The sequence below is a fragment of the Podarcis filfolensis genome, assembly GCF_964270895.1.
Source record: "Podarcis filfolensis genome assembly, chromosome: 10".
In the NCBI taxonomy this organism is placed as follows: domain Eukaryota; kingdom Metazoa; phylum Chordata; class Lepidosauria; order Squamata; family Lacertidae; genus Podarcis; species Podarcis filfolensis.
The window spans coordinates 41,610,791-41,637,704 of record NC_139612.1 but is presented as its reverse complement, the minus strand read 5'-3'; the positions used below and the strand labels follow the sequence as shown (position 1 = coordinate 41,637,704).

Below are 26,914 nucleotides of genomic sequence, written 5' to 3'. Positions count from 1 at the left end.
TTGAAGGAAATTTGAGCATTCTGCCTCCAGCCAAACATCTGAGAAATATCGAGGAAACCCAAAACTAGTTTTGATATAACTTGGGAAGTGAAAGCCTGCACATCCCTACTTTAACTAGGCAAAGTCAACTGGCAAATCTGAAGGGCATTTGGCAGGGATGAAAGAATTTCACCCATTATGTTCCTTTCTTGTTCTTCTGGTTCACTTGCCTGAGTTCATCCTAATATTTTGTATCTTAACTGTCTAGAACATCTTGTCTCACTATAGTCAATACTCACAGTTCCGTATTAGTCTGCTGGGGGGGGGTGAGGGTTGTTTGTTTATTCCCTGCCCCTCTTTCAGGTAGAAATAACTACCTTATTTTTTTAATAGTCTTGGGTCTTCTTTTGCTTCAAAATTCACAAGCATTCTACTATCCAAGTTCGCTGTTAGAAGGAATAAGGCATGTTTTTCTGCTCTTTTGTGTGCTTTTCATATGTTATGATACAGATTGGTGTCGGGGTTCAAATCCCCACTTAGCCATAAAGCGCAGTGGATGCCCTTGGGCCAGTCATGATCTCTCAACCTAATCTACCTCAGAGGGTTGTTATTGGTGGTGCAATGAAAAATAGATATTTAGAAAGGAGATAGCCTGGATGCCAGGATCCAAGTTTGGGGCAAGTACTCTTTAGTGAGAGAACCCCAGCAGAGATTTAAAATTACAAAATATGCAGCAAAGCAAAATGTGCCCTTTCAAGTGAATTCCAAAGTTTTCCTCTTCCCTTAGCATAGGAAAAAGACCACATGATTGGGAAGTTAAAAATGGTTTACTTACAAACTCTTTAAAGGTTAGGTTCATGTGCATCAGGAAAGGTTGCACAGGCAGTAAGACTTGGCTTAGTTACAAAGTGTTGCAACTTGGCTTAGTTACAAGGTGTTGCAAGTTCCTATATGATTGATATAGGAACTCAAGAGTGGTTATATGAGGCTAGTTACACCACAGTTGTGAGGATAACATGAGGAAGGGGAGAACTACCTGTGCTACCTTCAGCTCCTTAGAGGAAAGGTGAGATATAAATATAATAAATAAAAATTTAAAAAGCATGATTTCATTCATCCCATTTTAATATAGCAGTGCTTTAAAAACACAAAGTAACTAGCTGTCATTTGCCTTGCAGTATTCTTAAACAAGCACCTCCATTTTCTGCAAACATATACAGAGAAAGCATAAGGGGGGGGGGTTGCAAAAATGTTCTGCAGTTCTTGCCATCATTGGCTGCCAATCATTCCAGTGATTATGCAGCAATCATTGCTGATGTTACATTTATAGATAGGTGATCCAGATTTGTATCACCAAAATTTCTTTCTGGATCAAGCATGGAAAGAATTTAAATAGATTAGTAGCACAGGTGTCATAATGTGCTTGTTACCATAGCTATGGCACACATTTCAAGCAGTATTCCACACTAGAATCTCTTGCTATGGCAACTGCAGTGCTGCTTATTGATATAATGTGATAGATATAATTGATTCACTGCATGTTAAGGCATTTTTCTACAAACATTTACTCATCCAATGAATATATTCATGTTTTGAAATACACATCTTTATTCTATAGGTGTGAATAATTCAGTTAACATCACATTGACAATTACAAAAATTGCAATTTTATTATTTTTAGTATATTGTTCAATTCTGCCATGTATGGATCATAACTGGAAGTAAGGGTTTTAGACTGATGCAGCGTGTACACTGTGGAAAAACTGAATGCAAAAGTAACATATGCTTGAGGGGAAAATGTGGGCACATCCATGGGAAGGCTAGGGCTGTTTCAGCATATAAATTAGCCTTGATTTGCAATTTACTGTGTTGTAAACCATTTTGTTTTCATATGTGATATTTGCAAAAGAGTAATTCAGGGATGTGAGGAAAAAGCTAAACCAAAGTGGATGCTTTTTGACTGTTAGAATGTATCATTGAATACACACAAACACACACACACACACACAAACACACAGAATGTGGAATATGTATTCACAATCAGAAACTTCTTCACTGCTATAACTCCAAAGAGGAAGAGAGTCAGTTAGTAGACAGGGTCTGAAAACAGCAATAATATTAGAAATGCTTTAGAAATGAAATGATGTGTATGGGTTTTCATTACAGAATTATATAAAGAAATTGGGCAGGAGCTCAAACATATTATCTTGGCCTTACCCCCCTCCTTCCACCCTGTTGAAAAACATGTCTTCCCTGAGGGGTTTATTCAAATTCAGTGCTTAAATATATTAACAGTTTACCCTGAATCAGAACCAAGGTGAAGCTGATTCAAAATGCCATCAGATGTACTAAAACGGAATATTTAAAAGAAGAGTTCTTTAACTCTTATCGTATAATTTAAAACACCAAAACCCTTAAGCTAAAACAGCTTTGTATTTTTAGATACTTACAAATAAAGTTCAAGTATGCCTAGATGGTTTCAAATTTTCTACATAAATACAAATTGCACATCCTTATTCTGGGAAATGCATTTAGAATCAATATCAAATCAATAGAATAACAGCAACTAATCCCGTGGCAACTATTCTTTTGCCTGCTGGCCCTTCTTCTGATTCAGTGCTGTATGTCTGAGAGGTTGTGTGTCCATTTCTTTGACATGTCTATGCTTGGGGTGAAAGCAGATTGGTAGACCATAGGCAGAGAAAATGTTTGGCAAACCAGTAAGGTGCGCTGCCAAAGCGGGATGGGGCACTTCAGACTTGAGGGCGAGGTACAGCCCTCCTAAGTGCTCTACCTGCTGCTTGGGACTTGCCCACACCACACACCCTGTGCCATGGTCCTTTACTGGCCATGCTTTTCACCCTCCTTGAGTTTTTTGTCTGGCTGGAATGTGCTCTTGAATTCTCCTTGCCCAGTTTTGCCTCCACTGGCATGTGACTCCCTCAGAGGTTGTCCGGAAGGGAAGGTTTCCCACCTCTTGCCTAAAGTTTTGGGATGTGGGAAGCAAGATTGAAATCCTATCCAGCCAAGAAGCTTCCCATCCTCACCTAGTATAAGAAGCATTTTGAATTGTGTTGGGCAATCCTCTTTCTCTTAGGTCACCTTTCCTTATGGGGACTGTGACGGGCAGCAAAGCCAGACCAGAGTCTGGGGACGCAGTACCTCAGAAACTCCACTAGAGTGCTGGAGCCTCTCTCTGATTGGCTACCAAGATAGGAGCCAGAAGTGGGTGGAGCAGCACTCTGGCAGAGAGAATAAAAGGAGCAGTTTCTGAGGGAGAGAGTTAGATAGGGACAGACAGTACTTTTTTCAGGGGGTACTCAAGGGTACGCAGACCCGCACCTCTTTTGTTGTTGTGAAAAAGTGTGGCATTTACTTCATGATGAGTACAGACACTTATTTTTCTAGGGAAAAAAGCACTGGAGACAGAGAGAAGGCTTGATTTGAGATGGGAGATAGGCATTCGGATAGGGTTTGTCTGAGGGAGAACTGGTTCTGATTTGAGTTAGGAAAACCAGGTTGAGTGTCTGGGGAAGGAATACAGACAGGAGTTAACTGGAGGGCTGAGTAGAGCCAGGAGAGGTAGAACCTGGGTCTCATTCTAGCCAGGAGGGGAGAGTACTTCTGGATAAAGAAGTCTCCCAAACCAGTAACAAGGGCTGAGGTGATCCCCTGGGTCTGTTAAACTGATTAGAATACCTCAGGAGTGGGATTGCTAAAAAAAAAAGTGGGTAACTGATGAAAAGTGCCCCTTTGCTTGTGAACCAAACTACAGTGGTACCTCGGGTTAAGAACTTAATTCGTTCTGGAGGTCTGTTCTTAACCTGAAACTGTTCTTAACCTGAGGTACCACTTTAACTAATGGGGCCTCCCGCTGCCGCCGTGCAATTTCTGTTCTCATCCTGAAGCCAAGTTCTTAACCTGAGGTACTATTTCTGGGTTAGCGGTGTCTGTAACCTGAAGCATCTGTAACCCGAAGCACCACTGTAATAAACACTGACCTAAGTGTAAGGACCTAGGAAACAGTAACAGAAACTGAAGTGTAACAACTGATTTTGAGCAAAGGGAGTTTAAGAGAAGCTATGCCTGTACTACTGTGTTTAAGCCTGTGACACCCTTATGTTTAGTTTTAGTAGTAACTTCTACCTGACCCAACTTTGTTTCACCAACTTCCTTTTTTTTTTGTAAAAAAAGCTTTCCTTGTTTGATTAACTGCTGCCTGAGACTCCCTGAACCACAGTTTCCCTTACACAAGGCCCTCATCCAGGTAGCCTGTGGTAAATTGTAGACATTCATTAAATTGGTAACGTGAGGTAGGTCCACTATATTTAATTGGGGGCAGTTAGCAGGGTAAATCCACTACAGGGACCAATTTCAGAGGGATGTCTGTGTTAATCTGTTAGATTTCTGTAGCACCAGAAAGACCAGCACATGTATTGCAGCACAAGCATTTGTAGACCAGGATCCACTAAAATATTTTGGTGTGGAGTGAGGGAGGACATTGTAAATAAAGTCATTGACTTCACCCCTTGTATTTCATGGACTATATTTCATGGTATTTCCACAGGACTCAGCTATACAGCTGCAAATAAAAAGTTTTAAGTGTGTTTTAAGTGCAGTGTGACACAAGATGGCGATAGTGAGCCTGATGGAAAATTCAATGTGTTTTCAAAAACACTTCAAAAAAACATTTTCAGAACGGTTTTTATATGTGTGTGGATTCCACCTGTTTGTCCAGCTGCTGACTATTTGTTTTCTCTGTACCAATGTGTATAGTTAAAGATCTGCCAATGAGGCTGATAATTCTTCATATGATGAAGTGGGTTCTAGTTCCCAAAATTATGCAACAATAAAATTGTTCAAAGTCTTCAAAGTGTTATAAGACTTTGTTTTGTGTCCTCTTCATTAGGTTTTTTTAAAATAAAGCTAAAAACACTTCATGAGCTGCTAAAGAAAGGTAACTAAGTCAGTGCCTATAGAAATGTAGCAAAGCAAGTAAATAAATATTTCCCCTTCCCCTTCTCTTCTATTGTGCCAAGGTTTATTTACAATCAGTCCTAGTCAGTATAGTCAAGGAAACGATATGCAAATACATTTTTCTTCGGCAAGTGGCATCAGGTATTTTTAAATGTACACAATAAACATCATGCTAAAATTACTATTTTGTTGAAGGAGAGGTTTGTTTTCATTTTGAAGAATATTTGATAAAAATAATAATTGAAATAAACATTTTATATTACAGGAACTCAACAAACCTCCATTGAAAGTGAGCAACTTGAAGCACACTCTGCTGAACAGTTTGCTGGCCTACTTCATGGATCATCACCTGCTTGTGACCCACCTGAAAACCCACTTCAGCTATATAGAACAGGGAGCCCAGCTGATGAATTCTACCACAAAAATTCAATCCAAAGTATTTTGAATTCGGCACAGCTGCAACAAGAAAACAGCACTGATATTTCAGTCAAAAAGAAAAAGCCACCCATTTTAAGCAGAACTATATTTCCTTCTAAAAGTAATCTAGGAGAAACTAACACACTGGCTGGCATCACAAGAACTGGGGATCAGTGGGTTGTTAATGCTGCAGGGTTTGTGGAACGTGCTTGCACACTTGGGAGGATACGATCTTTGCCAAAGACTCTCCTTGACATGCATTTATCCAAATATGTTTCAAAATCAGACTCTAATCTGATTTCCTACCCATCTAATGAGCAAAAAGCAAGAAGAAATTGGAATGAATCTACAGTAGATCCAGAAAGCTCTAGAAGAAATTCTGAAAGAACACCATCCTTTACTTCAGAATGGGAAGAAGTAAGCCTCTGATTTTTTATACCATACATACATACATACATACACAAAAGATGTGATGGAGAGCCCTGAATCAAAATTCAGAGAGATGAATGTCAATAGCATTGAGGCCCTTGAGTGCAAAAAATATGTCTAAAATGTAGGATAAATAAATAATATAACTCCCAAAGCTGTGATGGTTGGGGCTGAAGGGAGTTGTAGTCCAAAACACCTGGAAGGCATGAGGCGGGTGAAGACTGGATTAGATAATACTCATTGAGATGGACAAATAATCTGCCCTATTATAAGGCAGACATGTTCCTGTGCACTGTAAGATCTCTGAGCACAGTGGAACTTTTGGTATTTGTATGTGTGTTTCAATTTGTAGCCCTCCAGGTCACTTGAGAAGACCTGTTGAACATTTGGAGATTAAAAAAAACACACACATTCTAAATCAATTGGTGAACCTTGAGTTGTAAGTGTTTTTTTAATAAAATTGGTAGAAAAATTGATAGCCGTGCTGCATATATACAATCCTTTGCACAAGATCAAAAGTGTGCTTGGTTTTTTGATGAAAACAAAAAAAAATGTACTATATCTAATGAAAAAATTCTCAGGGAATATATATTGTGATAGCCCCAGAGCAGTTAGATATCTGGCACAAATTTCAGAGGTTTTTGTTGCAGTGCCATAAGCTTAATGGAGGTTATTATCTCCACAGAGAATTCAGTCACCTAGATGTAATCTGTGGCCTTTGGTTGCAAACCAATTAATGGTTCTGTAAACTGCAGTTTCCAAACCCAAGGGAATCTCTTGTTAATTCAACCAGTCTCCCTATAACAAGGGACAACAGAAGAAGTGTATAATGAAAAATTGACAAGCACTATGGGTATGTGGAACAAAGCTAATTGAAGAAATTACCACCAGCCCTTTAGTGTAAAAGCACATATACCTTATGCTTGGTAATTGAATGAAAAGGGATGGGTCCTGTTGAAATATGGACATGTCTGCATCTATTTTTTATGGACAGTCTTTGACTAGAGTCCCTCACCAAACCTTAGGTTTTCAATTTTTAAAAAAATCGTAGCTCCATTTCTATTTTTTGCTGTGTGCTATGATACCAAACATTTTAAGATACTGAGTTAGGTGATCTTCACCCGACATTAAGTAGGGTGGCCCCCATGCTGTTGGAACTGCATAGACTGAGCTTCTCTGATAATTTTTGAAACTACTGAGATTGGAGAGGGGTCAGTCACATGTTTTTGTGTACTGTTCTCAAGTCTCTTATTGCCCCTTAAATAATACAAGCAATTTTTGTTTCTTTACTTGTAAATGTATCATGAGGCATAATCATAGCATTTAATACTCCCCCCTTTTTTCTTTCAGATTGATAAAATAATGAGTTCCATAGATGCTGGTATTACTACTGGACTAGAAGTGATTAATGATGGTATTGCAAGTAAGAAATAAATACTTTTTCTTTTAATATGATAACCTTAATCACTACTGTGATAGCTAGGAAAATGGTAAAATATAGCCATGTTTTGTGATTGTATCATATTTTAGTAGCACTAGCCAAGGTTAAATTGCATTCAGCATTTTTGATGCAGTACAGCAGTTTTGGGGCACTTTTCACCCTTTAATCAGTACTAAAAATAAAAACACATCCTGCTATTTGACTTTGAATAACCATGATGTTCAAAGCATATGCTTAAATTCAGTGCCTCTCTTTATCATTTTTAATTCATTTGTGGACAGATATGTCAATAGGATACTATTAGCAATGTCACATCGCTCATCTATTTCTGTGCTAGGAAAAGCAAGTGTCGTTGTCAAAAATTGTAACTAAAGAGAGCTGTATCTAAGCCAGAAATGTTTTCCTATTGACTACTGAAAAAGATCAGTGTGATTGATATAAATTATGATTGACTAGAATGGTTTGAGTAAGTGAAACACAGAGGAGATGAACAGGAGAAATTGTGGCAGGAAATGTTGGTAGAGAATTAACTGATTTGAGTATGGATTGAATTTGCTGATGAGATATGGATGGGTAATATAACTGGTATTTATTTCCTTTTTCCTTTTTAACTTTTCTAAAGAAAAAAAAATACCGACCATGCTAGTGGTCATATCTGCCAGTGTGGCAAGCTAAAGCTGTGGTGCAGACATGACTTAAATGCTTGTTATTTTCCACATATGACTGTGCCCTGTGTTTCCAGTTGCTTATTTTTAACCACCAGCATTAGCATTAGGTGCTCTGGTTACAAAGGGACACTGGGGCCAGGTTACTAACCAGCCCTCATCATTACATGCCAGTATTGCTCTGCTATCCGTGTGATAAGTGTATACCTGTGCAGATGTAAAGCCTACACACATGGATTCCAGGCCTGTCTGTTTAGAATTCCCCTATGCAGACGTCCATGCTCAATTTGCAGGGTCAAGGAGCTGCATACCTTAGAACTTTTTTAAATGCAATCTGAAGGCAAAACAATATGAGAATGGTTGCCATGCAACCTCCTTTGGGGGTGGCAGTCCAAAGCAGGGACTCTATCACTGAAAAGGTTGCCTCCCTGTAATCATTTACTATACTTGTCTGCTGAGGATGTAAAATTATGGGCAGGCACATATCAGCAGCGTAGCTAGCCGCTCAGGCGCCTGGAGCGTCACATGCACCCTTGGTTTGGGGGCAGGGCAAGTTGGGGCAGGGCACGCTGCACCGGGCCTCATCACCCCCCCCCCTCAGCTGTAGGGTGGCTGAGGGAGAGGTGGCAGGTGGATGCAAGCCACAAGCTGCCATTTTGGGCAGTGTGGAGCCTGCAGGTGCCCGAGCTACCATGCCACTCCCAAGAAAGATGTGTGGCTCGGGCATGCTGCAGGCCCTGCAGTAAGTGCTGCCCCCCGTGGTGTGGCACCCAGTGTCCTGCCCCTGCCCCCTAGCTATGCCTTTGTTCTTGATTGATTCCAGCAATATAGTTTGTTGTTCTGTTAGGCATTCATTTTGGGTTAATTGCTTCTCTAAATTAACCTGACAGTTAAAAATGCCACAGACTTATATAGCCCATAGCCATTTTGTCACCCCCCTCAGTGATGACACCTGGGTCGGACCGTACCCACCGCACCCCCCTTCCTACGCCACTGGCACATATGGAGATGGGCCATCCTTGCCTCAGATATGTTCAGCTTCTCCATAGAAATCTCATGGACCTAGTGTCATCCTTTATATTTCATAGCTTTTTGGTCACACTGCTTACATTTTTTCTGTCTCCAAACACACTAACCAACGATAACTTTTTGTATATCTGCAAGTGAGTTCTAGTCCATGAAAGCTTATACCACACAAGTAGTCTCTAGACTGCTATGATATTCTCGAATGTTCTTGGAAAGAAAGTAGTTACAGTAGTTGCAATATTGTTTGAGAAACAGTAGATTGCTCAGTAGCAGATTGCTCGATTTTTTTACTGTAAAGGTATATGGCACGGCCATGTTTTCCCACTCAAACTGATATCTCTTGAAATCAGAATACACATTTTAGAACAGGAAACAGTAAATGTATTTTTCTAAACACTAACTCTGTCAAACTGCACCAATTGTCTTTTGTATGATCAGTAATAGAGCACTCATAAAGTGATGGTTGAGAAAGAAGAAACTAGTGTAAGTATGTATTTAGCCTTTACTGCGAGTTGTTTAAACTCCCTTTTTCCTACATTCTGTGATATTGGTTTCAAGAGGTATATGTTAGTAGCTCCTCAGTATAGTTGAGAGTGTAGTTACTACCTGTAATCTTAGTGTAACAGTCAAAGTTTCATCTCCTCCTGGATGAAAATAAGAGAGAAAAGAATAGAATAGAGTCCAAAAAACCCTTAATGTTTTTAAAGGAAGAAGCACTGCTATATTGGCCATTCTCTGTATTTGTTACCATATGGTTGTAACTTTGGCAAGCTTATTTTCCTTCAAAGCTGTTAATATCCTCCCTCTATAAGGGCAGAAATGAGATAAAATATAAGTATTTAATTAGAACAGAATTTTAATTGGAAATGTGTAGGCATTTTGATATAAACCATTTCCCCACAATTTTTTCTTATATATTTAGGAGAATATAGGTTGATATATAGGGTTAGTCATAAACAGAACCATTAAAATCAGTGGATTTCAGCCAACTTAACTGCTGTCTGCTGATCTTCACTAGCTACAGTAGTCTCATACATGTACTCTTCAATGAAAAGTTATCTTTATTAATCTAATATGTGACACTGGCTTTGATATTGACCGTATTTTAATATGGATGCATGTTATGCATGTTGCCAGTGGCTATGGGTGGTAAAGAATACAATCTCCAGATTTCTGCCAGATTCAAGACTCTGAGAGTTGCAGATACTTTATTTATATCACCATTAAACATTGTCTTTCTTAATGACAGCCATTAACAAATGCGGTTATTAAAATTGTGTGGGCTGAGCTTGAGAATAAATGACCACTCAGTCAGTAGTTATTGAGGACACCTACAGCATGATTCTATGTATGTTTACTTGAAAGTGAGTCCAGTTTTGTTCAGTGGAGTTTGCTGTCAGGCAAGTGTGCATAAATAGTATCATAGCCTTTGCCACACAATCCTTTTTCTGCATTGTAACAAGATTTTCTATACTTAATAAATTGCTCAGGCATACACTTATTCATCTCTTATTATAATCTGAACTGTAAACAAAGAATAGGAGCAATGTGTGTTCTGTGCCAAGGAATGCTAGAGAAAGGAGCAGGGAGATATTAGAAAATAAAGACAAAAATATTGCAAAAATAAAAGAGTATTCAGCTCTTTTAAACTGTTTTTTCAGGTATATAAGCTATTCAAAATATTTAGGATCAGGAAACCTTTGCGATTTTGTTTAAGAAAGCAAATCTTAACATCTTGGTCTGATGGCATTATGCAATTATTTATTTAGAATACTTAAAATAGCTTTATAGCTTTATTCTCAAAATAAAATCGCACTCAAATATGATACAGGTTGTAATCCAAGGACTGCATTCTATTCTGGGCAACTTTTGGGGGCCACATGCCAGTGGTGGGTGGGGCTAGATGTAAAAGTGGGCAGAGTAATAAGCACATTTTTACCTTTGCACTGTAGGCGAATTTCTACACACCCACCGTGTGTGCCAGATAAGTAAGCAAGAGGCATTATCAGAGTTCAACGACACATTCCAGTCAGGCAAAACACTCAGGGAGGGTGTGAAGCAGGGCAGTTGAGGGGTTTGGCCAGGAAAGGGAGTGTGGCCTGGGAACTCTTATCCTCCTTTCAGGATTTTCAAAGGTTGATGGATAAATGTGTTTTAGTGGTGAACTTGATATACAGTCATACCTCAAGTTGAATGTGCTTCAGGTTGAGCGCGTTCGAGTTGCGCTCTGTGGCAACCCAGAAGTAATGGAGCGCATTACTTCCGGGTTTCACTGCTCGCGCATGCGCAGATACTCAAAATGACGTCACACGCATGCACGGAAGTGGCAAAACGTAATCCACGCAGGCGCAGACACATCATCGCATCTTGCGTTCCGTTCGGGATGCAAACGGGGCTCCGGAACGGATCATGTTTGCATCCCGAGGTACCACTGTATTAGCACCCATGGGGGTTGATGGTCTAGACTCTAAAGCAGAGCCTTCCAAAGTGTGTGTCGCGACATGCTAGTGTATCAGCTGCAGTGTGTAGGTGTGGCGCACGAATGCTCCCCACGCTCCCTCCAGGGGTGGAAAGGGATTAGTTTAACCTCCAGTTTGCTAGTAAAACTGAATTACTGTGTCACAAAATTATGTAAAACTGAATTACTGTACTGTGTCGCGAAATGATGCATGTCTAAAAAGTGTGTCACCAACATGAAAAGTTTGGAAAGCTCTGCTCTAAAGTGATGATTCTGAATCCTTCTTGCAGTACTGGGAGTCTGAGTGCTGTGTCACACATTGAGAAGGGGAAATTAATTGTTCATCTGCTTCTCGGAAATATCATTGCAGATTTCTCATCCTTAGGCCTTAAATAGAAATCTTTTGAAGCACAGAAAATCTGAAGTGAGATTATTTCCTAGAGGCTGTATCTAAGCAATAATGTAAATGTGCACAGATAAGTTTGGAACTGTTGGCCTTGTTGCACACCACCCCAGTCTCTGAGCCATGTGAGATTCCAGGGGTTCATGTTTCCTTTGGAGTGAGGAACAGTGGAGACTGCAGTGTCTTCATGACATAATGATTATTTCCAGGTATTTACATCCTGAGCCTACAGTGCAGTGGTTCACAGCATTAACAACCCAAGAGGGTCTTGCTTCCCCCATAGCCTCAGCCTTGGATTCAAACAGAAATCAAACATCACTCTGTCTCTCTCAGTTGCCAGTTTGCTGTTTTTCTTCTAGTTTACATCACTCCACACTCTATTCTCAGCTTTGGATTTGTCCTTCTATCTGTGAGTTGGAGGAGAGGCCCCACCCATTTGTCATTTCACACAGAGCCCCTTCTCTTTGTTCATCACCTAGGCTATCACTTTAGCAGGAAACTAGCCTGGCTGTTCCAAGAATTAGAAGGGGGCCTAGGCATTAGAAGGGTCTTGGCATACACCCTATTCCCCCTACTCACAAACTCACAACACTATCCTTGTTCAGACCAGTGGCGTAGCGTGGGGGGTGCAGGGGGGGCCGGCCGCACCGGGCGCAACATCTGGGTTAGGGCAAATCCACGGGTTAGGGGGCGCAAATCCACGGGTTAGGGGGCGCAAATTACTTGCCTTGCCCCGGGTGCTGACAACCCATGCTGCGCCACTGGTTCAGACCAGAAAAGCATTAGCATCTAATAAGTCAGCAAGGTCCCAGCAAGAAAACAAAAAAAGTAGTAATACATCTCTTTTCTGATTGTCCTCTCAGTACTATAGCCTAGTGAACTGCAGAGGATTTAGGGCAGACTTTCTATTAGTACTAGATTCTGACTGAACGTTTAGTGATGACATTAGAGAGAAAAGAATGCCAGACTACTGCAAGAAATGTTGAAGAGAAACTACAATTGAATTAGATTTCCAACATTCCTTGGGGGCTGACTTGGAAAAGAACCAAATCTGGTAAGTTGATTGTGTGAAGTAGACTGATGACGGGGGCCTTAAGCTCAGAGACTCTGACAAGTTGCTGGGAGTCTGTAGACTGGAAGAGGCTTCTTGTAGCTGAAAGAAACACTGTCTTTGGAGGAGGAGAGGCAGGTGAGAGGATACAAGCACAAAGAGAACTAGGACTAATTTATGATGCTTTATACACTGTCTAAATTTACTTTGGTTGTAAGATTACTTGATTATTATTTCATGGTATCCTAATGGTGAGCTTATTGTCCAAGTGTGGATCCTTACATAGCTGCCCATCTACTACTGAGCCAGGTTCAAGTTTCTTGTTTAACTTTACAAAGCCCTGAATAACTTAGGTCCAGGGTCCCTCAGGGATCATCTGAACCCTTATATCCTAGCTTGATCACTGAGATCATCTGCAGGAGTGTTATTGGTCATTCTTCCAGTTGGTGAGGCTCTTTTGACAAAGCCTCTCCTTCTACCAGAGGGGAGGAGTTGTGAGCAGAAGCCAGTTCCCACATTGGCAGGGGGGCGTATTCGGCCCCCTGCATCAGTTATTCCGGCTGGCTTGGGGGCGGGGTTTAGTCACATTTGAATGGCCGTGCCCTCATTCTGCTTCCTGAATTCGTCGGAATTCATTGGAATATGTGTGGTGTGTTGGAGGGCAGGTTGTGGCCATCACCTACCCCTCCCCTTGTTGGGTATTCCGTTAAAGGAATCTGGCGGTCGTGGATCCTGTCCAATGCCCTGATGATGGCTAGGGCCATGGCATGACCTCCAGTGACATCAGGGGAAGCTTCCAGTTGTATTTGCATCAACAAGCTCCTCCCACTGGTTGTTAAGCCTCAAATGACTCCCCGCTGTGCAGGGTGGAGTCATGTATAGATTGTTTGATCCAGTGCCTAAGCGAATACCACTCACATGCTGTAACCAATAAAGTTGTGGCCTTCTTTAGCCCATTAACCTAAAATACTTGTGTCCTTGTGTCTTATTTATATCTAAGTGGGTGGCGGGTCCTTGACTCACAACAAAAAGAAACTGAGCACATAGAAACAATTGAACATGTTTTTCTCCACTGCCAGTATTACACAAACGTATGTGCTAGGTTTAACCTGCCAATAATACACAAATTTCCAGGACACACAGGGCAACTCTGTATCTCCTTACTGCCAATGGAGATTTAGCAGGCATCTTCTGTGCCAACTTTTAAATGCCTGCTGAAAACTTATTTCACCAGGTCTATGCAGGCAATTGATAAAGCATCTTTCCACTATGGTTAATTGAGGTCTGTTTTTAACTTTTTAAATATAGTTTTTATTGTATGGTTTTAGGGTTTTTTCTGCTGTAAATGGCTTTGGGTTTTTTATGGTGTAGCAGTATATAATTTTTTTTTTTAAAGGTCCCATCCATGCACAAGAGGGAGAGAAAGAGTGTTGATGGTTGGAATCCTGAGCAGAAGCACCATTTTATTTTTATATGTAGTGGGGGTTCAGGATTGCTCGCACTCTCCTCCCTGGCATGTTTTCCTAATCTTGCCTAATGTATGTGAATTGGGTGTCACATTTGATTAGAAGTTTGTGTACAAGAGTCTAACTGATATAAACCTGATGTCTATGTAATCCTTTTCAAATATGGGGGAGGGGGGACTGACCACACAGATTGTGTCTACATGCAGTCCCCTACTCCAACATGACTTCAAATAGTTGTCAGTCTGGCCTGCCAGCAAGTGGGAAACATGGTCCTATGGCCTACTTCATCACCATTAATTCACAGTTGGGGAATATCTTTATTAGGACCAACCAAAATGTCACAAAAGAATACCTAAATAATTCTACAGAATTCTAAATCAGGCAACAAGTTGCACAAAGCAGGAGATTGGGGACGGGGGAGTTTTTATAAAGGACGGGGAGAGGAAGACTGGATTTGTACTGTATATACTTGAGTCTAATGCGCAATTGAATCCAATGCAGACCTTAATTTTTGTAATGTAATTTGGCCAAAAAAGATGAGCATTAGATTCAAGTAAATACCGTATTTACATTCCGTCTGAAGAAGGAGATTGCAAACTCAAGTAATCTCTTGTATTTGCAGGTATCAGATTACGTGTAGAATTCTGGGATGAAGAATCAATGGCCTAGTTTTTGAAAACATCAAATCTTTCTATTATTCAGCTCTTTTTCAGGTCTTAAGCAAAACACCAAGCTTCCTGGTTAAGCAGAAAGCAGATGCACAGCAAAACATGGCAGTCTTTATATCATCAAAGCCTGAGAAAAATCTTGTGTGGTATAATAAGTAAAAGAGTTGATTCAAGCCAACTTGTGGAGTATTGCCTAGTGATAGGAGGAAATGTGATTCTCAATATGGAAAATCCCTTTCCAGCTTGTAAAAAAATAATTATCCTTGTGTTGCAGATACCACCCTGAATGGCTAGATACAGTATTCTCCAAGGTACATAAAAAAGGCAGCTGTGTTGGTCTGTAAGGAAAAATCCTAGAAGTCCGTAGCTGGACAATACTTATATCAAGTAAAATATCGCAAAATAGTGTGCAGGCTTTCAAGTTCTTTAGAATAATTAATCGGGCAAGATGTCTTATACAAAGCAGGAGTTGTAGGTGGAATGAGGATGGATCTTGAAACCTTGTAGTCAGCATTTAGACCCAATCTAAAAATCTTCTATTCTTTTGTTTAAAAAAGTGTTTCATGTGTAATAGAAAAGTTTTAATCTTCTGCTAGAGACCACATAAAATTTGATATTTTGCTACACTTTTTTGCCACTAGTTCAGCCAATGTCTAAGCAAGCAACCAAATTATTTTTAGCTATATAGGCTTGTCTAAAAGGTTCACACTGTTTCTCACAATTCATTGATTTGGCTTGAACAACATACCTTTAGGCTATTTCTCTGCTCTTTCCATGCAGCTTGAAAGTGGGAGGTTTTAGGTTTTCCCTAAGTTTAGCTGTATGGTTTATTATTACCACTGCATTTCCTTGCAAAACAAAAGTTCTGAAATATCCATTTGTGAACCTGGGGGACGGGAAGGGCTGACATGACAACAGGTAAAGAATCGCCACAACAACATTCTGGAATTGAAAATTGCCACAACTTTATTGACTACAGGTGTAGGTAGGCTTAGGCATTGGGTGTGGGTGTGTATCCTGAATCAGCCTCTTGCCTGAAGGCTGAAGTTAAAATTCTCAGATTTAAAAGTAGCTTCAGTGTACATAATTAGTATTGATCTTTGTTTCTCAGGTGCATATCTCTTATCGGATCTTAATTAAGCCTATTCCCAGTTTATTACACACACACACACACACACACACACACACACACTATTATTCATAAAAAGCAGTAGAAACAAAAGAGACTTCCACAAGACTGGGCCAATGGCACTAAAGGATTGGTTTCTTGTTGCTGTGAAACAAGTCTCAATGTTATTCCTGCAGATGATCTTGAAATCAAACTGGGATGTAAGTTCAAGCGGTCCCTAAGTTACCCTGGACTGAAGTTGTTCAGGGCTTTCTAACTTAAACCTGGCTTGGTAGTAGATGAGCAACACATAGACCCTTATCCAGTCCACCACTGCATTGAGACAGCTACCCAGCACTTTCACAGCCTTTCCTGATTCCCAAGGTATAGAGGAGTAGAGCTATGTGTAAACAGCATACTATTGGCACCTTGCTTTAAAACTCCCAATGACTGTTCCCAATGGCTTCACATAAATGTTAACTAGCACTGGGGAGGGGATAAATCCTGCAGAACTCCATCACACAGATGCTAGAGGGCCAAGGAGCACTAATAATAATAATAATAATAATAATAATAATAATAATATTTATTATTTATATCCCGCCCATCTGGCTGGGTTTCCCCAGCCACTCTGGGCGGCTTCCAACTGAATATTAAAAACAATACAGCATCAGACATTAAAAACTTCCCTAGGTCTGCCCTCCTGGTTAGCCAACCTCTGGTCCACATGGAACAACTCTTCAGGATGGGTTCTTGGGGATGCAATGGAGGCAGCAAAGTAGGAGCTCTTTGCTGCCCACGCTGCCATGTAGTAGGCTTGATTATGAGCTTGAACACATGCTCAGTTGGCTGCAAGAACTACACCACTTATGCTATAACCCCCACCCAGTCCATTTCATCAATCACAGCTACCCATAATACCAAGTGAAGCATCAGGGAGACCTCAGGAGCAATCATATCAATGACCTATGAGTCTCAACATTCCATAATGAAGCTAGGACTTCAACAGGATCACCTGCTCAATCCACTCAGAAAACTCAGTAAGTGTTCATGAATCTATCACGTTCCGTCCTAACCGGTCCATCCCTCCCTTTGCAGGGGAAAATTGTTGCTGCAAGTTCAAACCTCCCTAGTTTGAAGGTATCAAAAACATTTCTGAAGGAGGGGAATGAGACAAATGCCAATTTTCTTATACATGGATTGCAGCTGCAGTGCACAGAACAGGATTTCCTCCATTCTGCCCTGCAAGCATGCAGAGAATTGGGGCATGCAGAGAATTGGGGCATGGAGAGCACCATATGGAAAGCCTTGTGTGTGTTAAATAAGCCTGACTAAGACGTGCCCTTATTACAGCTTTTCTCTTTATCTGCTATACCTCCTCCTGTTCTGATTCAGTGTGTTTCCGTATGTTTCACAGCAATTATAGGGGGGAAATCAGTGCCAGGCAGCTTACACAAACAAAACCTCATTGATGTTTGAGGGACCATGTAGATGTGAGGGTCACTAAATCACTTATCATATTGATCACGTTTGGTCTGTCCATTATGCCACATGCAGCATTGCCCCATAGATGACACTTCTTTTACCATTTAAGATGCAGCTGTTGGTACCATATATTAGAAGCTACACTGCACCGGGCTCTGATTCTCCCCCGTCATTTCTGGTTACAGACAAGAAACATGTAGCAGAATACATTCTCCAGACTCTTCTTCTCATGTTCTACTACATCTATATTTTCTTCCCTGTATTTTACTTTTTAAAAAAAAGAAAAGAAAAAAATGTAATGTAAATGTAGGGGCATATCACAAAACATCAACCTCATAGATGGTCAGTCAGCAAAGCCACAGCATACTACTTGCCTATTTAAGTAAGATCTACTGCAACATCTACTGTAACAATTATCTCCAAAAGAAGACACCCTTTCTTCTGAGTTGAAATATATACTGTATCACATTTTAAAAAGATAAGTGTAAAAGGGAATCCTATCTCCAGCATCAATGGCCATCTAATATTTTTATGTAGAAGATTTTTTCCTATATTAAATATGTTGCTTTAGAAACAATTGGCAGGTTGCACTATTGTTTTTGACTTCTTAAAAAAAGTGTTGATATATTTGACATGAAACACAAAGCTGTGAAAATTGCATCATGCTGTATATAAGATGACAAATCTGGGCCAATACAAATGTCTGGAAAGAATAGTTTTGAAGAAATGTAGAACAACTATTGTGTTAGACGGGAACACAAAGGGAATGACATCAGCCTTTCAAAGTTGAAAACTAAATTTGAACAACTAAAAAGTCAAGTTTCAACACGACTGAACATTACAAACTTTACATTTGATGGTGTGAAGCCATGAGTATTATTGGATGGACTGCATAACTTAGTGGTAGAGCACATACTTTGAATGATAAAGGTCATAGGTTCGCTCTCCCGTATCTCTAGGTAGGACTGGAGGTGAATCCTATATGAAATCCTGGAAACTACTAGTCGTGGTAGACTTGCCTTCCCCAATCAGATGCCATCCTAGTGTTTTGACTACAACTCCCAGCTGTGCTGACTGGGGCTGATAGGAGCTGTAGTTCAAAATATTTGGAGGGCACTAGGTTGAGGTAAAGCTGGTATATGCAATACAGAACTAGGATGATCGAACTTATGATGCTCACTATAAGGCAGCTTCCTTTATTCCTAGAGTTCTTTTGACTTCTTCCATGCCACATGCAGAATTTGTAAAAAAAATTATTCTATTATTAAAGTTCTTTATCAAAATTACTATTAAATGCTGTTATGGAGAAGGAATGTTGAATTTCAAAAAGTTTTTCAACACACCCACATCAGTTCCTGTTGTTTTCCTTTCTTAGAAATGAATGTTGTTTTCTCCATTTCTTCTTGTACGGATATTGGGAAGCAAACTTCAGATCATACCAGTTGATTTGCTTCCACCCCCTACTCTCCTCAGTGCAGGAAGAGGTGAGAAAAACAACGGGGTGTGGGTTACTAAATGGAGGTGTAATCCAAACAAGATAGAGCTGATTCTAGTCAGTAGGACTACCTATTATGGGTTAACAACACAGTTTGCTTTAGAATGGGCTGCATTTGCCCTGGTAAAATTTTTTTGCAACTTGGGGGTGTTTTTGTGTAGTAAAATGAAAGGAGTGCATTTGCCAAGCTTAGGTTAATTGCCAACTATGCATGTCTTAGTTAGGGCTGCCACATGTCTGGAATTTCCCAGACATAGCCAGAATATAGCAGTTGGAAACAGTGTCTGGGCGAAAAATTTCTGAAATTTGGATGCATGGCAACTCATGTCGGAAGTTCAGATTCTGGCAAATTTCCATAAGATTTGGCAACCCTATTCTTAGTGAAGAGAGAACTTGCCATGATAACTCATGCAGTTAGTTGTCTTAAATGGCTGGGAGTTTCAAAGTTACATCAAAGCAAAGACTTTACATGGAACTGCCTTTGCAAAGTATTTCATGTAGCCCATAATGCAGCAGTTAGAATTTTAGCAGGAACCAGCTTTATGGAAATATGCCTCTGTTGCTATTACAGTGGTACCTTGGGTTACAGACGCTTCAAGTTACAGATGCTTCAGGTTACAGACTCTGCTAACCCAAAAATAGTACCTCAGGTTAAGAACTTTGCTTCAGGATGCGAACAGAAATCGTGCTCTGGCGGTGCGGCGGCAGCAGGAGGCCCTCTTAGCTAAAGTGGTACCTCAGGTTAAGAACAGTTTCAGGTTAAGAACAGACCTCCAGAATGAATTAAGTTCTTAACCCAAGGTACCACTGTACACCTATATGAGGTTCTGGTTCATTTCTAAGCTCAATTGAAGGTGCAGCTTGAAGAATCTATTTGTCTAATTACCAATCAGTCATGGTACTATTCCTTTAATCTCAGTGTCCCTGGTTAGTCTCCTTCTGTGCTCTTGGCCCTATTGGTATTGAATGCCAGAGCTACCAAGCCAAACAAAGCACACCTGCCATGCATGGCAGCCCTAGGCACTTGGTAAATCTCCAGGTTTTGCTTTCTCCTTGGGTCTGCAAACAAAGGTCATGTTGAGCACTTCTGGCCACTATACTTAACTTAATGGACTGCATATGGCTTGATGTCTTACAAATTGCACACCTTTGCGTTAATTGCTTCCCTATAAGTTCCTTGAATTCTTTTTTCTGCATGTGACACTCTACAGCCTCGTTTAGTTGCACTGTCTGTTTATTCAGAGCATAGACACATATATATATTACCCATCTTATGAATGTAGGGGAACCCTGCCTGCCATTTTGATAAAGTGTGCATGTTCGTGTTTAAGCTGGATGCATTTCAGAATTGTGTATGGTCTTACAATTCCATGTTTCTATATCTGTGACATTGAACAAATTGAATTTTATCCTCTATTTCTAGTTGCAGGAGGGCATGGTACCAAAACATAAAATAATAATTAAAAATAATCAAAATCTGTAAGTCAATGAAATGCTAATTCCCTTTTTAAAGAGATTGTGGCAGGTAATTAAAACTGGAAGGAAAATCATACCCAAGAGCTTTTTCTTTAACGTGTGTTGCAGTTTACATTAAATATTACATTAAACATTTATTTTCAATGATGAGGCCCCACAATCCTTTGCAGAGCTGATTGAAATCCATGGACTTGGGTGAATCTAACTCTGCATACATTCAGGCTCTTACTAGGAGGTAAATCCTGTTTTATTTGCTAGACCTACTTTTGAATAAGTGTGCATAAGATTGGCTGAAAATCTTTAATCTGCTTCCCCAATTCTCAAAATACTGTGAAACTGTTTCTTAGATTCCTGGTGGCTCTGAATGGATGAATTTACCTTCATAAATATCAGCAACAAAACAGAGTACTATTTGTTTGAAGTCTTCAATAAATATTTTCCAGTTCAGTAATGCTTCGTTGCCCATTCAGTAGTACATAAGTTATAAGAGCTGAATAAGATATTTTGAAGTCACCTAGATACTTCCCTCTGACTTCAGTTGCACTAGAAATGAGTCATAATGTGTTGTGCTTTCTGATTCACTCATGTGCTGGGTGTGTAATGTTTTGGTTATGAACAATAAAGGGATTGTTTATGTAGGCACTAATTTGCAGCAGTACACACCTGGAAATAATGTATTTGTAAAAGCTTCTAACAAATATATTTTTGAGCAGATGTGAATTCCTTACCCACCATATTTCATGTATATTTAGAAAGTTCCTATAAATAAACTGTTATCCCTGTGGTTAAACATGGCATTTAAGGTGGAAAAACAAAGTTTATGAATGAATTATTGTTATAGTTCCCAGAGTATCAGCTATATTGGTAAATTTAGAAATATTGAACATTCAGTCTTCTTAAAATGTATCATGTTTATATATTATTTTCTCATTCAGACAGTTCCTCTTTTGAAAAGGAATATGATATTTTACATAGTAAAAAAATCATTTAAGTGTTAACATGAATTGATTACCTTTTCCAGACTGAATTTTAAACAGATTATAATGAAGCTTTGCTGACAAGTCTGGTAGTATTTTATGCTTGAAAAATTTAGAAGATGAAGAAATAATTATTTTGACTGAAATGGTGGTGTTCAATTTATGTTACTCGGTTTTAACAAGAAAACATGCAACACTTCATTCATTATGAGCTGATTGAAAAGAATTAATAGGAGCAGTGGTTTAGAGCACACTGTGTGAGCAGAGCAAAGCTCAGTGCAGTCTAAAAAAAAAGGAAGCAAGTAGTAAAGCATGCAATAGGCTACAGCTAATGCTTTGCGTCTCCTGATGTCTTCTGAAACGTAAAAAATCTACAACAGGCAGATCTCTGTAACGCATCACTGGTAGAAAGGTTCTATTCAGATTTTAGCGTTTTAGCTTGCCTCTGATGACCTGCTATTTTCTGCATTTGTTTTGACTGCTCTCATCATTCAAGATTGATGCTTGGATGGGTGTGTAGGTGGAAGCAGCAGTAGCAAGCTTACAGCTTACAGACAAAAAATCTGCCTTATCTGATGGCTATTATTGAAAATGCGAGGTGTAGCCTAGGCTGTGTAATGAAGGGGAGCGAGCGAGGGGGAGCAAGGAGCATGGAGCTGCATACTGATGAATGTAGGAGTATTTGATAAAAGATTTCTTGCTGCTAGCAGTGCATTGCTCATGGTGGAGTATTCCGACAATCACATATAACAGAAAACAGCTCAGCTGACAGCTTGATATGCCTTTTCCCCTCCACTGCATGACGTACTGGTCTGTAGTAGAGATTAATACCTACGAAATGTTGAGGTAGGAGCAGATCTTACTCTATAGCTTGCCCTGGAAACTATGTGCTACTTCTGACTTTCTTTCTTGCTGGAAGCATTCATTTGACAAGCTGGCGGGCTCCTTTGATACCAATTTCTCTCGGAACACGATGTGGCAATGCCACCTCTCAGCCCAGGACCATCGTTATTATCCTGTGGATGGATATTCCCTGCTTAAACGCCTCCCTTCTCAAACTCTTTCAGCACCCAGATGCCCTGTCCAGACTGTGGGACAATGGTTGGAAAATATTGGGCTACCTCAGTATGAGAACCACTTGCTGGCTAATGGATTTGACAATGTACAGTTTATGGTAAGTGATTTTCTCTGTGTAATATTGTGTACTGATGTCTGGTTCTTTGCCTCATGAAATCTTATACAGCATAGAAGGGAATCTGTTTTGTGTTTTGCAGTGTGCTTTAGGATAAAAATGCATTTGCATAATCCTATCTGCCTACCAGTACGAGCAACGGATTTGGGAGCCACAGTTCTGCTTGGTTCATATTTCATTCCAAAGCATTTTTAAAGAAAGTAAAAGCGTGATACATCTGGACTACCCCTGAGGGGGTGTGGAATCAGTTTTTCTTTCTATGAGGACAAGTGTATCGGTAGGGAACAGATTACCCTAGTTAATATTGATATTATGTAAAAAATAATCTCCATATTCAATTCTAAATGTTCAAAAGGACTACTGTATGTTGAGCTTTAAAAAAGAACTATATCCCTAGTGCATAGAAATGAATGGCTGTTCCTTTAAATGTAAACCTAAAACCCACCTACATTTAACTATTAAAGAGTTAACAGAGATAGATGTGTAGTGCTTTAAGCTATGAAAGCTTTCGACAAATATGACCATGGACAGGAAGAAAGGTAACTTAGTTGATAAGGCAATAGCTTACCCTTTTGTATACACCTTCCAGTTCCTAGATGTAGTAACACTCACCACACCTGTTGTTCACAAGCTGTTCTTATAACACATTTCACTATATTTTCTGTGAAGTCAGATTTTTATGTGCTGCAGTGTTATTGCCATAATAGAAAACTTCCATACGCTATATGAAATGCATAGTTTTGTGTCAATGCACAATGGTGATTTTCTTAAACATGTGAAAAACCTTTATGTGAAACTAAGATGTTAGAAAATATTTAAATTAGATTACAAGGTGGCTCTAAAGCAGTTGAAAAATATATCTATGTGAAATATTACCAACTCCTAACTTCTAGGCTCTATTAATCCAATTTCTTTATACGATAAGATTTTGTACACTGGATTGAATATAAGAATCTAATTTTAAGCAGATCAACCATCAATGGCTCTAGATCAGGCCCAGTGATATACCTATGCAGATATTCCCATTTATGATTTAAGCATTAAATGTCCAAGGTAATTCAAGGATTACATGGGTTCTTTCCCCACCTTTGTATTGTAAGATCAATATACAATTGTTGCAGTAGTGTATAGCTGCTTGTACAACAAGGGATTAAATTAGCACAAATTTGGATGAAATGTTAGGTTCTTATAATCAGTTAAATTATTATACAACCAGTAAGGAAGAAAGTAAAAGTAATCATAAGTGATAAAATATGCCCTGTTATTCATAGCCATGTTATACTGCTGTTACATTATTATCTTGGATACTTTGAAAAGATTAACCAATATCCCATCTTCAAATCTAGCAATTTTAAGTGACGTATATACCCTGCAGTTGCATATCATAAGTTCCTAGCATACTAAAAAATGCACAGTGTAACCAATGATTATTAATGCTAGAGAGACTAAATAGCATTCACATTCAAAATACTGAAAAGGTGCTAGTCTGCTGAGAAAGAATAAACTTGGTTAAGGTAAAACATATATATTTTGTTATTTTCTGGCATTAAATAATTGCTTATCCACTGACCATTTTGTATAGTTCAGACCTGTACATGTCTACCAAGAAGAAGGCTCCATTTAGTTCAGTGGGACATATTAGAAAGGAAGTGGGTTATAGGACTGCTGCCTGATTCTGTTTTATGAATGCTTATTTCATCAATGGAATATTCAACCCCATTATCAATTTTAATTCCCAGTTTGAATTGTTATATCAGGACAGGCACTATTAATTTGACATTTTTGTTCCTCCTTTATCATACTTCCCATTTTGATTTTCTAGAAATACACTTTGATGCTTATTTGTTTTCCTGTTGCCTAAGCAACACCATCACACACCTTTTTAGAATTAAGTAGTAATGTATGTCTTACTAGAAATTTCATGGAGGAATACGTGTAGTTAATGGTGATAGAATTTTCAGTATATGAGGAAATATGTTAAGGCAGCTCTCAACAACAGTGCTATATTCATTAAAATCACATAAAGTCTAATGTTTTTTCTCAAATAAAAAGCAAACTTGATAAAGCATTCATTAGAATAGTAGAATAGTCCTTGGGTTTATACTCCTTTGGCAAGAAAAGTAAGCATTTAAATACCATATAAATTCATTAGAGATATTGTTAGCAGCTTATGTACATAGAATGAAGAAAAACAGCCTCTATTTGTTTTGCCTACATTTTTCAATTTATTTTAATTATTTTTCTGCCATTGTTTACAAATGCAGTATGCAAGCTATGTCTTGCTTCCAAACATGTTATATTTTTAGAATATTTTTGCCTATAGTGAGTGAAATTCTGTAATCCTAAAATGTTGATGCACAAAGCATCATAGGCAACCTGTTGATGGCTCTACCTAAGTTGAATTTCAGAATGTAGAAAACAAGTCACTAGATGAGATGGCTATGCTTCAGTAGATCCATTTATAGTACCACCAGTAATCTGTCACAGAGTGAGTTGTATCCTTTGAAAGTAAAAGTTGGATAATGGAATAGTGTGCACTTGCTGAAAGGACAATGATGACATCAAAGACAATGCAAAGCAATGATTAGTGTGCTATTTAACTGACTGCTAAGACAGTGGAAGAGTTATATCCTTGCAATTAGGGTACTTCAGCTAATTGCAAATTATAGCATCCTGTCTGGCCTAAGCACTTAGGAAACCTAATGAGCTAATGGGCATAATTCTTTTTAACTCTTCTATTCCCATTATAGGCTTTATGCACACTCAGGAAAGTACTGTAAGAGGTCTGATCAGAGCAAACCTGAATTAAAAAACAGGATGATTGATATTTAAATATATTTGATTACAGCTTTGGAATTGGGATAACATTTGGTTTCAGTAGAAAAACAGCTAAGCAAAAATTTAGAATGAGCCAACACATGATGGATTTGGAAAACCACATTAACAGACTTGATGTCATCTTGGAGAGGTGTAAAGAACCAACAGTCATAGTCAGGCTATCAGACTTAAATAAAAAAAAACCGAATTCTGAAATAAGCTTAGAAAAGGCAGGCTGAAACTTATAAAGGTCTGTTTCTTTGCCCCGTTAGTCAATATTTGTGGGAGTGTCTTAAAAGAAGCCCAGTCTCTCCCTACAGTGGTTATTTGGGGTATGAAGGGAAGGCTGTATGCCCATGTATAGAATAAAATGTTTTGTTGGCATCCGTCTGTCTTGAGAGACAATCGAGTTCACCTCTGGAGATGAAGTCAAACCGCTGGACAAACACAGTGCTTGCAGTGGCTGCAGTGACTGGTAACTCATAACTGCTGCCTCTTGCATTGTTTTTGCAGCATTAGCAGCACCGAAGTGACCTCTCCGGGGCGCAGACCTGGGCAGTGTATATGGAGGTCCTCAGCTGCCCAGACAACATGACCCCCCTCTTGGCCTCACTGATGTGGTCCAAAGGAAAGCAGAGCAATACATTGGGCACTAGCTTGGCTGCAGGAGTTGCTGGAAGGAGGCGTGCAAGGTGCCATAAAACTGTCTTAGGGACTCCTCTCCAGATTTGTGTAGGGTTTACTCTTTAGCCTTTTCTTCTCTCAAAGATGTCCCACAAGGCAGCAGGCATGGATTATTCTTCAGGGTTTGTTCCGAGAGCCTTTATCATGGATGAGTATAGCCACAAGGCAATGGAGGTTTAGGATCAGAGTTTGATTCCTTCTCCTAGATGGGCTATCTTGCCAGGTTGGCAAGCCACACCTTCCCCTATAGAATAAAAAATAGAATAAAAACCCTTCAGGTATCTGATGGAATAGGTCCTAGTCCACAAATGTTTATGTTCAGTGCTGTTTTTTCTAGAAAAAGAGGTGCTGGAACTGACCATGAAAACCTCCCTTGCTCTTATAATGGCAATGGCGCCCAGCTGAGAGGTGCCAGAACTGAGTTCCTGTGAGCTCCAGCTGAAAAAAGACCTGCTTATGTTATACAGTGGTACCTTGGGTTACAAACACTTCAGGTTACAGACTCCGCTAACCCAGAAGTAGTATCTCGGGTTAAGAACTTTACCTCAGGATGAGAAAAGAAATTGTGCGGCAGCAGCAGGCCCCATTAGCTAAAGTGGTACCTCAGGTTAAGAACGATTTCAGGTTAAGAACGGACCTCCAGAATGAATTAAGTTCATAACCAGAGGTACCACTGTAATAATATATAGACTTTAAGATG

At 39.5% G+C, this 26,914-nt stretch overlaps 1 protein-coding gene across 13 annotated transcripts in view; it reads left to right on the top strand.

The window, feature by feature from the left end:
- Positions 1-26,914, top strand: part of ANKS1B (ankyrin repeat and sterile alpha motif domain containing 1B) — a 330,248-nt gene that overhangs the window by 132,997 nt on the left and 170,337 nt on the right. For 8 of the 13 annotated variants that reach the window (XM_083573571.1, XM_083573577.1, XM_083573576.1 and 5 more), the window contains 3 exons: positions 5,222-5,790; positions 7,153-7,225; positions 22,589-22,695. In XM_083573571.1, coding sequence (XP_083429697.1) covers positions 5,222-5,790; positions 7,153-7,225; positions 22,589-22,695 — 749 coding nt within the window. Of the gene's footprint in view, positions 1-5,221; positions 5,791-7,152; positions 7,226-21,891; positions 22,696-26,914 lie in introns of those variants that run through there. The other 5 variants (XM_083573575.1, XM_083573573.1, XM_083573572.1 and 2 more) reach the window with 3 other exon arrangements.